This window comes from Rhipicephalus microplus, unplaced genomic scaffold (assembly GCF_043290135.1).
Source record: "Rhipicephalus microplus isolate Deutch F79 unplaced genomic scaffold, USDA_Rmic scaffold_28, whole genome shotgun sequence".
Taxonomy (NCBI): domain Eukaryota; kingdom Metazoa; phylum Arthropoda; class Arachnida; order Ixodida; family Ixodidae; genus Rhipicephalus; species Rhipicephalus microplus.
Window position 1 is genome coordinate 1,646,597 of NW_027464601.1, and position 12,955 is coordinate 1,659,551.

At 41.8% G+C, this 12,955-nt stretch overlaps 1 protein-coding gene across 4 annotated transcripts in view; it reads left to right on the top strand.

The window, feature by feature from the left end:
- LOC119165133 (sodium-coupled monocarboxylate transporter 2) overlaps positions 1 to 12,955 on the top strand; it is a 108,056-nt gene that overhangs the window by 44,174 nt on the left and 50,927 nt on the right. For all 4 annotated transcript variants that reach the window (XM_075884333.1, XM_075884332.1, XM_075884335.1 and 1 more), the window contains exons 9-10: positions 1,083 to 1,171; positions 5,202 to 5,311. In XM_075884333.1, coding sequence (XP_075740448.1) covers positions 1,083 to 1,171; positions 5,202 to 5,311 — 199 coding nt within the window. The remainder of the gene's footprint in view (positions 1 to 1,082; positions 1,172 to 5,201; positions 5,312 to 12,955) is intronic.

Sequence of the window (12,955 nt, forward strand, 5' to 3'; positions counted from 1 at the left end):
TTGCTATGAGTGTCATGATATCAATCAAATGTGGCGCATACTTCCTTTTTATGAAATTTTATAAAGTACTCACTCTTGCCTTCAGTTCAAAAGACAGCCAGCATAACATGAAACAAGCGTAGACTTGGCATCATGAAGCTTCACATATTTTTGAAGCAGTAGTGAACTGTTCTGGTAATATAAATATACATATTATCCAAGCGCTTCGCCAATGATATTGCATTGCTGAGTAACTCAGGGGATGAATTGAAATTCAACATTACTGAGTCAGACAAGAAGAGCAGAAAGGTAGGTATTAAAATATTCTGCAGAAGCAAAAAACGAAAGTAAAATTTAGTAACCTCGGAAGAGAACACAGCTTCGAGACTGGTAGCAATGTCTTTGAAGTTCTTAAATAGCACATCTACTTAGAAAAGGTAGTAACCACAGAGCCTAACCGCGAGATTGGAGTAACTAGAAGGTTAAAAATGCGGTGGAGCACATTCAACAAGCATTCTCAAATTGTGAATGATAGAATCGCATTCTCAAATCGTGAATGAAGAACAGCTGCATCTTACAGGTACTTAACTAAGAAGCAAAAACCTGGAAGATTACAAAGAGCGTTCCACTTATTGAGGGTGACAGCGAGCAATGGTAAATGGAAAGGTAAATGATGGGTGTAACCCTAAGGGACAAGGAGAGAGCAGAGTATATCAGTGAACAAATGGGTGTTAATGACATCATAGTGGAAATCAAGAAGAAGAAATGGTAATGGGTAGGGCGCGTAGCGTGAAGGCAGCATAAACGCTGGTCATTGATGATCACAGACTGGACTCTAAGAGAAGGCAAGCTTGTGAAGAAGAAAAACTTGACTTGACAGATGAGATTAGGAAGTTTGATCCTATAAAGAGAGAGCAGCAATCACAGGACCGAGTTGAGTAGCGTAACATGGGAGATGCCTTTGTACTGCAGTAGGCCTAGTTAGCCTGATGATGATGATGGTGGTGATCATCGTCATGCAAGTATCTATAAATATGATATTGTCTACCTATTTTGGTGTTGGTGGTTGCAAAACTCCTTGCCGATAATGTTTCTCTCTTCAGGTAATACCATACTACGTGAACACCCATTTGGCAGGATTTATTGGATTTTCTGGCCTCTTCTTGGCAGGTGTTGTGGGCGCCACTACGAGGTACCTATTGCTTCATTTATATGCGTTCCCACGATTCGGAGACATCTGTACGTGTCGCCTTCCCTAGTCGGCAGTAGCGACTTCTTGACATAAATGAATATATAATAGGATAACAAAGATATCCTGTCGGTTAGGCTAGTTATCAAAAACTACTCCAGGATTTATACAGCCGAGACCTACTTGACTATTTTAAAGAGATTTCAGCATCTCACTATAAAACGTGTGGCTTCGCAAAACAAATGAACACCAACCACCGATTGAAAATACATGGAAAAATAGCGTAAAACATCAAAAACTATGAGAATTCACGTGGTTTATAGTACGACACTGAAATTTTAACAGAATGTTTAATTGAATCTCCACTGTGTAGAACTGGAAGTGGTTTTGATAACTAGCTTTTCGCGTCAGATGTAATTTTGTTGCGTATTTTTCAGTCAGTTACGGCAGGTCACTGCTGTCGCCTAAGAGAGATGGCGCTACATGCAGATGCCACCAAATCCTGGTCTTGAAGTGTAAAAGTCAACGTTTTTTTTTCTGAGCATAAGACTATTTTAAATAGCGATGTTCAATGTATTGATCAATGTGGTTCAGTGGTAAAGGAAACGCTGTAGTATGCTTTTGTTATACTGTTGGTCCCATAACTGGATCACGATATGTGCTAATGCACCTGGCACGTTTTGTTGGCACAAGCGGGATGAACACACAAAGGGAGGCACGCTTAACACAAACAGAACCTTCATTACGTGCAAAAATCTCTAAGTACTTGGGATAAGTCAAATACATAAACCTCAATCGATAAATATGAAGTTCCTCTATGCGCAGAATGCTACCTACGTCCCTCACATCACTTCTAACTAACGTCTGTCTAGAACTGCCGTTGGCTTAACCACAGTCGAATGCTCTCATAAGCTCGTCGCTTGGTGCATTGCTCGGTAGCGATCTTGGTAGGCGCCTGTTGCTGGTGAAGAGATGCGTGCCGCCCGGCACTCCTGCCTCACCCAGCCTCCTATGGCCTGTGTGCCGGTGACGTAGTCGACCGGTATCTGCGAGTCCCGGCTCATTAAACTCGGCGTCGCACGCACTGACCAAACCCGGCAGCTCACCACACAGCAGGCCAGCTGGAAGACTGTGGAGTGTGAGTGGTTGACAGCTCACCGAGGTTGCAGCTGAGGTGGCTCCCGAGGTTTGGCATTAGCTCAGGCAGGACCCAGGCTGCTCGGACCATTCCCCATTTCTCCGCTGTCTCGGCTCTGTTCTCCCCTGCGCACGCTCATTCATTATGGCGTCCCCGCGTGCACCTCTTGCTTTTTTTTCTTCTTCCACCAGTTTTTTTTCTTTCGCATCTGGCCTATTCGTTACCGTGTCCAGCTCTTGTTTTGCTATTCTTTCTTCTCTTCTCTTGTCATCTCTGACAGAATGATTGTGGAATAACTGTTCGTGCACAGGACGTCTCGGTTCATAAGAGTCAGAGCCGTCAATAAACAGTATTATGCAAACTACGCAGCTATACTGCTGCAAGGGGGTGACATTCAGACGTGCGCTGCATGCGAGTTTTCTTTTAAGTATGCGTACGATCGCTTTGCTTTCTTCGGTTGTCCTTGTCTTAGCGCCGTTAAATCATTACGGAATAACCATCTACCAACTAGACCAGCTTGGTGCACTTCTGCATTATGTAGCGTTTAAGAATGCACCCACCTGTACAATGAATGATTGTCTTGTGCAACGGCATGGTAAAGTTTTGTACCATGAGCTGAATTTGCGCACCTACAGCCGCAAAAGTTTGCGGGGTCTACAGCGTGTGGCGGAGCGACGAGAATCTGAATGGCTATTTCACCTACCGCAACACGGCTGGGGTTGAGGCTATAGGCCTCAGCGATTCGTGAAGGCGAGTTTTGAAGATGCGCCTTTGCCGGATATAATTGCGTAGGCCACATTCCATATAGTAAACACCCGCCGTGTTACGGTGAGTGAAGAAGTCATGCATTTTTTCGTTATCCCCCACGCGTTGTAGTTCCCGCAAACTGTTGCCGCCGACTATACAGCTTCGTATAGCTTTTAGGAAGTAAGACTTTTTGTGCGTTACATTTTCAAGCCATTTTGGTGCATTAGAAGTGCAGTGGACTTCGAGACAGTTCATTCGTTTAGTGAAGGCTACACTTGTTTGATCAAAGCTCTCTCGGGGTTGTTGATAAGTCTCATAGTTAAACCATAATCACAGCAGTCGTCGTTGTACTACAATTATTGCGTTTGAAATATATCTTACGTAAATATAATTCATTCTTCCAGAAGTCCTACTTACTCGTACCAGATGCACCATCTATTTGATAGACTTCTTCGCTTCTTTATTTTTTAAGAGTGGAGCAATGGGTTTTTTTAATGTGTCGGTTAATGCGGACAAAAATTATGGTCATCATGTATTTGTACGTGATCCTTTCGTCCTCTGTGAATTCCATTACGCTCCCACAAAACTTGCGCCGATTTGTCTTGCGTCGAGCACATTAAAATTGCAAGGCGAGTCTGATACGTGACTCAAAATTATGAGGCATCACTTGAGATCTGGTCACAAAACTAACACAATACGCAACTGTTGCCGTGGCTCTTAATTGGATAGGATAGCATAGCATCTGGTTACATGACTGAAAACACGTTATATCAAGTAATGATCCTATAAGACGGAAATGACATAAGAATACACCTGACTGCAATACTTTGCATATGTAACTAGTCTTGGGACTTGAGTAACTTAACATCACGTAACTAGTGTCGTGATATGATTTAGTCGAAACCACGTGTCATACACGTTGTGGGGAAACTACCGAAACCAAAGCATAGCCAGCCTTGGCGCCATATATCATTACTATAAAAATGTAAAATTTATATAAAAATATTGGCATCATCAGAAAAACTCAGCTTGGTCGAACACTACCTAAGCTGTTCGCTCCAACTTTCGGCCTTGCATCACCAGTGCCAGATTCAGACCTTTTTTTTAGCTTGAATCAGGTAGTATTATCCTTACAATGTCTTCTAAGATCCTGGTTTAAGCTTTTCTGAACAACATGTTTGTTCCGCAGAAATATTTTTCACTTAGAACTTTCCAAAAGCTCCACCACTGGGATGGCTTCAAAACCTGGAGCCAGCACTGAAAAGCAGCAACAACTTGAAGTATATCGGGGACCTCATTTCAATTGGGGTGGTTGCAAACCACGTGTTAGTTTACCCTCCAGAAGACAAGCCCTAATACCTATACTTCACATTGTGCTTGAACTCCTGGGACAGTGCTTGAAATGCATGTGTGTGCGACATATTGGTGCGGCGCAGCACGCACATGAAGTACTTTTCAAAACAACGAACAGGGCGCTAACAGCTACCGGTCACGCCTTATAGCTGGCGAGACGATAGCCATCTCCAATGATGGTACATGTAGGTGACGATGTTGGCAGGAAACAATGAATGTTAGTAATGGTCAGTGACTTGTGAGAGCTGCTATAACAGAACTGTACTTGAAGAAATATCGACTTGAGTCAGAGGTAGTCGTCGAAAAGAAATCATCACGACAAAACTTCACACATCAAATAAGCAGAAACGGTTAGAGTGTGCCAATATTGGGGCATCGTCAATAATCATGCCAGTAACAGCAAGCAAAAAGGTAATTTAGTTCCAACACGATGACTTGTGGCAGCTTTAACTCTCATGCGTGCTGATCATACCCACTGACATATTTACCACGCTGCAATTCGGCAACGCCACCTCCATTAGGCAGAAGCGCAAGTGTATGAGATTGGTGCCAATTTCGTGAAGGCTCATCGAGGGTTTTCTTGTTTCGAGCGTAATAAAACACACTAAGTTCTGTCACTATGACGTGTGAATTCTTGGTGTAGCTCTTAAAATACACATAGATTTCCGCTTTATCACATCTATATTTCATTTTAGTCCCCCCCCCCCCTTCTGTAGTTTTATAGTTTTCTGTTTTTCACTGAAAAATACTGACAACGCCTAAATTGCCCTACTCTTTTTTTTCTGCTGTTTTCAGTACCATATCATCCGCCATAAATTCACTGGCTGCCGTGACCTACGTGGAGTTTGTCGCTATGTTTGCCGCACCAACACCCAAAGTATCGCTTCTCTTGACGAAACTCCTAGGTAAGCACTTTGAGACAATCTCTTTCAGCTCATTGGTGTCATTCTCATAGTCACTACGAAAACAATATTTCTTGTTTCCGTTTGTATTACGGAGAGCAGGAGGCCATAGATTGTGTACATATTGAGGATATTTTTATTTTCTCCTGAACTGTTGGACATAGTACTGTGCAGATCTGATCTAAACGACTGCTTAGAGAGAATCCAGTGAGCCTGAGAAGAAAGCGAGGCCATAGAAATCCTTGATTTGGATCACCACCAGCTTCTATTAGCGGGTAAAAATGATAATTGATAAGAACTGCTAGTTTTATGTCATGGATATACTTTTATCACCTAAATTATGGGGTATAGTTCAAAATCATACAAATCCAATCTGTGTCACCCACATATATTAGATTAGAAACATTAGGGGCTCACCAATCTTTAATTCGTTTTAAAATCAGTTATTCTAAATAACTGATTTTAACTATATATAGTGGAAGAAGTCGAATATGTCCAAGCATGAAGTGGGAGTGCACAGGTGTGCGTTGTTTGTATGATTCCTACATACACATTTCTTTTTGCGTTGTCATGTAAGGATATCTGGTGATTATGTATGTACGACCACTAATAGCACCTGACAATAATTATATGGTGGTTTGACCTCCTGTCTCAATTAAATATGTGTGCAATAAACCTCAATAAACCCAGATAAACCTATTTTAGTAACGAGATGTCTGCCGTTCGCGAAGTATGGGCTAAATACTATGAACCTGATTACTTTTCCCAAAAGCTCACTCTTGCGACAATTTTGAAAGAAAAATCGTCACAAAACTTGCAGGTTGCCATCTAAGAGTATTTTTAAGCTTTGTAACGGCTTCCTGTGTGGCCAAAAAAGTGCAAGTGTCTGTTGTTTGAGGAGTGCTCACGTCAATAAGTTGTGCACTGTGTAGCCACCTTCCGGCTGTTTTCAGCTGTTAGATTTTCATAAATATAGGCCTGCGCAAAACATGATTGTATGCTTATGTTGTCACATATAAACAAAAAATTTACAACCACCTCAAGAAGGCCGAACATAACAGAGCTCATGCACACTTGCTATGTGGTGTAGCTTTCTGAAAATTTGAGGAAACTGCAGTCATGGGCCATAGTGTACCTCAAAAAAAGAAAAACTTGGCTTTTTCAGACATGTCCTTGGCCCATCATGAAAGTTAGCTCGCGGACTCCCTAGGCTGGGCCACATATGTCAAATTTATAACCGCTGTGCAAGTTCCTTACCTCGTATCTCAATTAGGCTCATGACCCAGCAGAATTGGACAGATTTACCTTCTTATTGAAAACCATCATGTTCATATATGTAGCAAAGTAAAGGTTATCACTCATGCTTCACGTGTAGAATTTTGACTCCATTGAATGAATCATTGTATATGCTTGTTTTATTTGTTTACGCTCGAATCATTGAGGTATTGCTTCACATAAAAGGCTCAAGCGTACCAGTAAAAATAGGAGCACCGAGAAGCACTCCACGTTTGATTGCACTTTTCTCTGTTGTGTTCATTACACATACGTGTTTTGAGTTTTCAAGCAATCTGTTCAATATTCCTTGCAGTCAATCGGTATCCTAATAAGCCGGGAGCTATTATAATGTGAATTCTGGTGGAAAATTTTGTTTTTTAATAGGTTAGTGAAAAACCACATAGATGCGTATTGTTATATTTTCTCGTTTCTCTTGTTGGTTGAATGAATTACTAGATGTTTAGCCGTTCTGACATTGATCTTCCCGTAAAAAAAACATTTAAGTATCATCACTGTTGTGCAGAAGGTAAAAAAAACGTCATAAGATGAAGAGTGTTCAGTTGAAATATAATGTAATCTTGTGCTACATTTAGGCACAATCTTGCGCCATGTGTGTTGCGGTGAGGGTGTCAGTTAAAAATATCATTAAAGCATAATAATATGATCTTTTTATTAAAATATAAGAAGTTTGTTTTAGTTAATGTGTAAACTCTGTGTGGCATTGTTCTCCAAGCGCCAGTTTGTGTTGTTGTGCAAGCACACAAGGACACACTAAAGTGCGGGCCATCTAGTGCTCACTAACTATTGCATTTTCTATAGAGAAAACGTCTTGTCATACAAACTAACGAAAAAGCACGGTAAGCAAGTATCTGACGTAATTGCGTGTTAGAAAAACTGCATCTGAATACCGACTGTTATGCCGGCGTGCAACCTAAAAGCTAAGTTCTGTTCTTAACAGGTTGTCAGCTAGCTGGCTAATACATGCATCTTGAGGTACGCTTGTGCACTGTTGCGTTTCTTGCGGACTTTGTGTCAATGCAGGAAGCTATACAACTTGTAAAAACCACTGGACAACCGCAGATCACAATTATGTGCACGATTATGACGCCGAATACACATTGTTCGTGTTCAGCCATAAATTCAAAACTTTTCAGAAGATGTTCTATCCAGCAAAGTGGTATATATCTCACCGACAGAACCTCGTTGCACTAGGTGTGACCCTTTCAAAATGTTTACTGCTACATTTGCCTTTACTTCATTGTGTTTATGCAAGCGAGAAAATTGCGTCAGAAAATTGCGTCAGAAAGTTGCGTTAAAAATTGCGTCAATTGCGTCACTTGGCACACCAGATGATACCAATATCGATGACGTATGCAAAGCGCATAACTGTGAATGAAATCACGAGGCTCTGAGTGAGAGCATTTATATTAGACTATGAACAAAGTCGCGTAAGAGTGTAACCTGCGGAACAATATTTTCTGGATTAATGAGCGTCAATGATGAAATCGCAAACGTACCTGAAATGTGTTATTAACCATGACAATGGATATGCAATGCACAGTTTTACCACTAATGGCTAAGTTGACAAGATATTTAAAATGACACTAATGAGAAAAAAACTATTTTTCGCGTATTAGTAAAGTACACATTTACGATCCCGAGAAGGAGCTCTTACCGCCGCAAGATGCTTAATACGCGAGCAAACGTGCGCATAGAAAATGTGGACTGCGATGCCAGCTTCATACGCCTGACCCAAACAAACGTGACTTCATAAATTACGAAGGTGTTCAAGGGACCATACATAGTTTCTAAGCAATAAAAATAAAGTAGATTGTCGTGTCCGGGTGCTATAGACCTGACACGCAAAGTTTCTGAATTTTTCACCGCGCCAGTGTCGGCAACATACGAAAAATAATTTTTTTTTAATGTTGACACAACTGCCAGAAATGTCACCGCTTAACTAAATAAAGAAATATACACGTTGATTTTCTCCGCTAAAATGAGCTTATAATAATGACTTCGCTGTTCTCAGACAATAGCTTGTGAATCCAAACTAAGTCATTGTTTCTGTTTCGTCATCATCACCATCTTCATCATCATCATCAGTCTGTCTAAGGCCACTGCAGGACAAAGGCCTCTCCCATGTTATGCCAGTCAACTCGGTCCTGTGTCCGCTTCTGCCAATTTATACCCGCACACTTCTTAATTTCATCTGCCCACCTAACCTTCTGTCTCCCCCTAACCCGCTTGCCTTCTATGGGAATTCAGTTAGTTTCCCTAATGACCAGCGGTTGTCCTGTCTACTCGCTACATGCCCGGCCCATGTCTCTTCCCCCTACTTGATTTCAACTAGGATATCCTTAACCTCCGTTTGTTCCCAAATCCACTCTGCTCTCTTCTTGGCTTTTAAGGTTACATTTACCATTCTTCTTTCCATTGCTAGCTGCATCTCCCTAATTTAAGCTGAACCCTGTTTGTGAGTCTCCAGGTTTCTGCTCCGTAGATAGACACCGGCAAGATACAGCTGTTATATACCTTCCTCTCGAGGGATAGTGGCAATATACCTGTCATAATTTGAGAATACTTGTGAAATCTGCTCCACCTCATTCTTATTCTTCTAGTTACTACAATTTCATGGTTTTAGATCTGCGGTTATTAACTGCCCTAAGTACACATAGTCTTTTACACTTTGAAGTGGACTATTAACTATCTTGAAGCGCTGCTCTCTTCCGAGATTGTTGTACATTACTTTCATTTTCTGCAGAATAATTTTAAGACCCACCTTTCTGCTCTTCTTGTCTAACTTCGTAATCATGAGTTGCAATTCGTTCTCTAAGTTACTCAGCAATGCAATGTTATCGGCAAAGCGCAGGTTACTAAGGTATTCTTCAATAACTCTTATCTATAACTGTTCCCATTCTACGCCTCTGAAAACCTCCTCTAAGCACGCGGTAAATAGCATTGGGGAGATTGTATCCCCCTACCTTACACACTTCTTCATTGGTATTCTGTTGCTTTCTTTATGAAGCACAATGGTAGCAGTTGATCCCCTGCAGAATTTTTCCAGGATGTTTATACATGCTTCATCGACGCCCTGATTCGGCAGTGTCTGCATGACTGCTCATATTTCTACTGAATCAAACGCCTTCTCGTAATCTATGAAGGCCACGTATAGTGGTTGGCTATATTCTGAGCATTCCTCTATTACCACATTGATAATGTGAATGTAGTCGATTATTGAGTAGCCTGTTCAAAATCCTGCTTGTTCGTTTGGTTGTTTGAATTCTATTATTTTCTTAGGTCTGTTAGCAATAACTTTTGTAAATGGCTTGTATACTACGAAGAGCAAGCCGATCGGCCTGTAGTTCTTCAAGTCCTTGTTCTCTCCTTTCTTATGTATTAAGATGATGTTAGCATTTCTGTTTCTATTTAGATATCACCGAAATCTTTTATTTATTCACAAGTATCTTTAAATCAGCGAGAATACAGCGTGACAGAGCCTCTTTCCCTATTTTTTTCCCGCATTTGGTGCTGATGGCGCACGCACTTTTGACTTGTTAAACAAGCTTTTTTTGTACCCTAAGGTATTAAAATTTATCAAGTTTCTTCAATTCTAGAATAGTTGCTGTTTGATATCTATTGATTAAGGAAAGAAGCGTTAAGGTAAAGGCAGGTTTTCGTAGTTAGCCACACTATAAATGAGGAATAACGAATAATTTCGCCGAAGAATGTATAGGGTATGCTAATAGGAGTTTTTGCAGTGTAAGTGGGAAGAAATAAAAGTGGACAAAAAGATAGCTAGCAGTGGGCAGGAACCGAACCTGAGACCTTTGAATAACGCGTCTGATGCTCTACTGAGCTACCACAGCGGTTATCTTCCCGTCCATTTTATGGGTCATGTATGTGCATTTCAAAGTGTGAGCATTTGATGTTTAAATGCGCAAATACCCCATAATGTGGATGCAAGAAAAGGCACTGTGGTAGCTCAGTAAATAATCGGACGCGTTACTTGAAGGTCTCATCTTCGGTCCCTTCCCATAGCAAGTTATTCTTTTATCCACTTTTCTTTCTTCGAATTTACGTTACAATTACTCCCAATAGTATCCCCTATACTTTTTGGCATAATTGTCTGTTAGTTCTTATATATAGTTTGGTATTTATTGTAGTTTTATAAGATCTTGCTGGAAAATTGTCAAATAATTTAGTAGAAATACCGGTAGTTATGCGATAGTCTTTGAATATAAAAGGGGTGCTTGTGACTAGAGGTCAACTCTTATCTCCACGAAGCAACTTATTGTTAATATTGTCTCAGCACGTTATTTGGGAAGTGGTAACAGAAATAGTCAAGCACCTCTTGATTTTTATGTATGGTCAGTTTGAGTAATCATTGCTTGATTGTAATGGCCAACTTCTGGCAAGCACGAGAAAGCAGTTGCTAACAGCATGGTGCTTTATTACTTTTTTTGGTCATGAAACTTCCACGTCACTCCTTGGGAGAGCTTCATACTACGACCGCACTTTCCGAGCCTGGCACGGGTGTAGATAGAGGGGCGAGGAAGCCGGCTCCGCCAGCTGCTTCACTGGCCGCCATTAGCGGAGTGGTGGTAATCGTGCGTATCAACCTCAATTTTTTTGCTTTTCGGGGTCACATCGTGTTGACAGTGATGCCCAACACCCACTGCGTGCCGGGCTATGAATCTAGATACAAAGACATCGTCGAAAAAGTTACCCTGTTCTGTTTCGCACCCAACGTAGAAGAACGCGACAGGTGTAAACGTTTGATCTCGCGACAAGAGACTGCTTGATTTGGTTTCGACTCAAGGAACGCTCGCGTTTTTGAAAAACATTTCGACGCCAGGTACATTGTACCTGCGGACGTGCGCACAGTGAACGGAATTATCGTTTTGCTGGCCCGACAACGACCTTGACTGGTTGAAGACGTCCTACCAGTCATTTTTGAAGGTTTGCCTTCTTACCTCTCCAAACCAAAACAGCGTTCAAGTGCAACAAATTGCTCACCTCGAAAAAGGCCACCAGAGCTTTCTGCGCTTTGTGATGTGCCATTCGCTTACACAGACGTTTCCAAACACTCACAAACAACTGCCGAGAGCCAACTGCATTACCTTAATTTAAGCCAGGATAATTTTTTCAAGTGCCAACAGAGAAATTATTGCTCCGCTTGCAAATTGTGGAAGAGAATGTGGGAATGTGCACCGTGGACAAAATACCTTGTTCCAGTGTTTACATGAACATTGTTGAGAACATCCTGCTGGACAACCGCACTTCTTCGGCCAGTGTTGGCCGTGGAGCAGAGTTCATGAAACTATGGCAGAAAGTGTAATTTTTTTATGCGCTGTCTGGATTTTTTACGCGTGAGCAAAACAAACAGGTTTCGTACTGGCGGATGTCGTTTTACCTGACCAGCCAAAGCAGGGAAGAAAAAGTTCCACTGAGTGGCCACTGCCTCTTTGGTGAGCCATTCTTTTTCTGTTTTTGAGCGACGAGTGCTTGTTGGAGATTTCCTCTGCTGACTAAAAGGACCCGACACTCCGAAGGATACGTATGCAATGACTTCTACACATAGTTGAGGGGTTCTTCTGTGCTCTCCAGGGCATCTCTATTATCTACGGTAGTAGGCAACATCTATCAACTATGGCAGTAGGCAGAAAAGAACGATGCCACAAGTCTTAGGACCAGCAGCGCGTTCTAAGGCACGTGGGTGCCATAGAACCAGCCCAGAATTCGGGACTGTCACAACATGCGAGCCACGCTAATAGACCGGCGACGCTAGTACAAAATGCTGCAGCTCAGGCCAGCGTAGCTTCTGAGACCATGACTGACTAAAGGGAAAACGAAGCGAAGAAAGGTCGCGTCGCCGAAGATAGGACATCGCCCTATGACTTAAACGATGAGGGAATTGACTGTGATCACACGTCATTCACCTTCGCGGCACACGAGAAGAAATGACTGAAGGAAATTCTAGTGGGGTTTCAACTTTCACAGAAAAGCGACAACTTTTTGCACGTAAATTCAAACCACGCTTCGTCAAAAACTGTTGCAGCCGCAAAAAAAAAAGCTTATTCGTTCAGAGTGAAGAGAGATGGGAACTTTTTATCAGCGTTTCTTCTGCCTCGTCAGCAAATCATCTCCTATCTATGAAGGAAGTGGTTGTATTAGGAGTTAGGCTTTATATTTTTGCATCTCGTACGAGAAATGTTGTCAAGATACACCACGTTGCACTTCAAAACATCAAGGAGCAACTGGATGATTTCCTGAAAGATTTTGGTGTGACATCTGTCTGCCGTTAGACACGCTTCAAACGACAAGAAGATTGTGCGATAGGATGTAACCCTCCGAGAGCTCTTTTTCTGA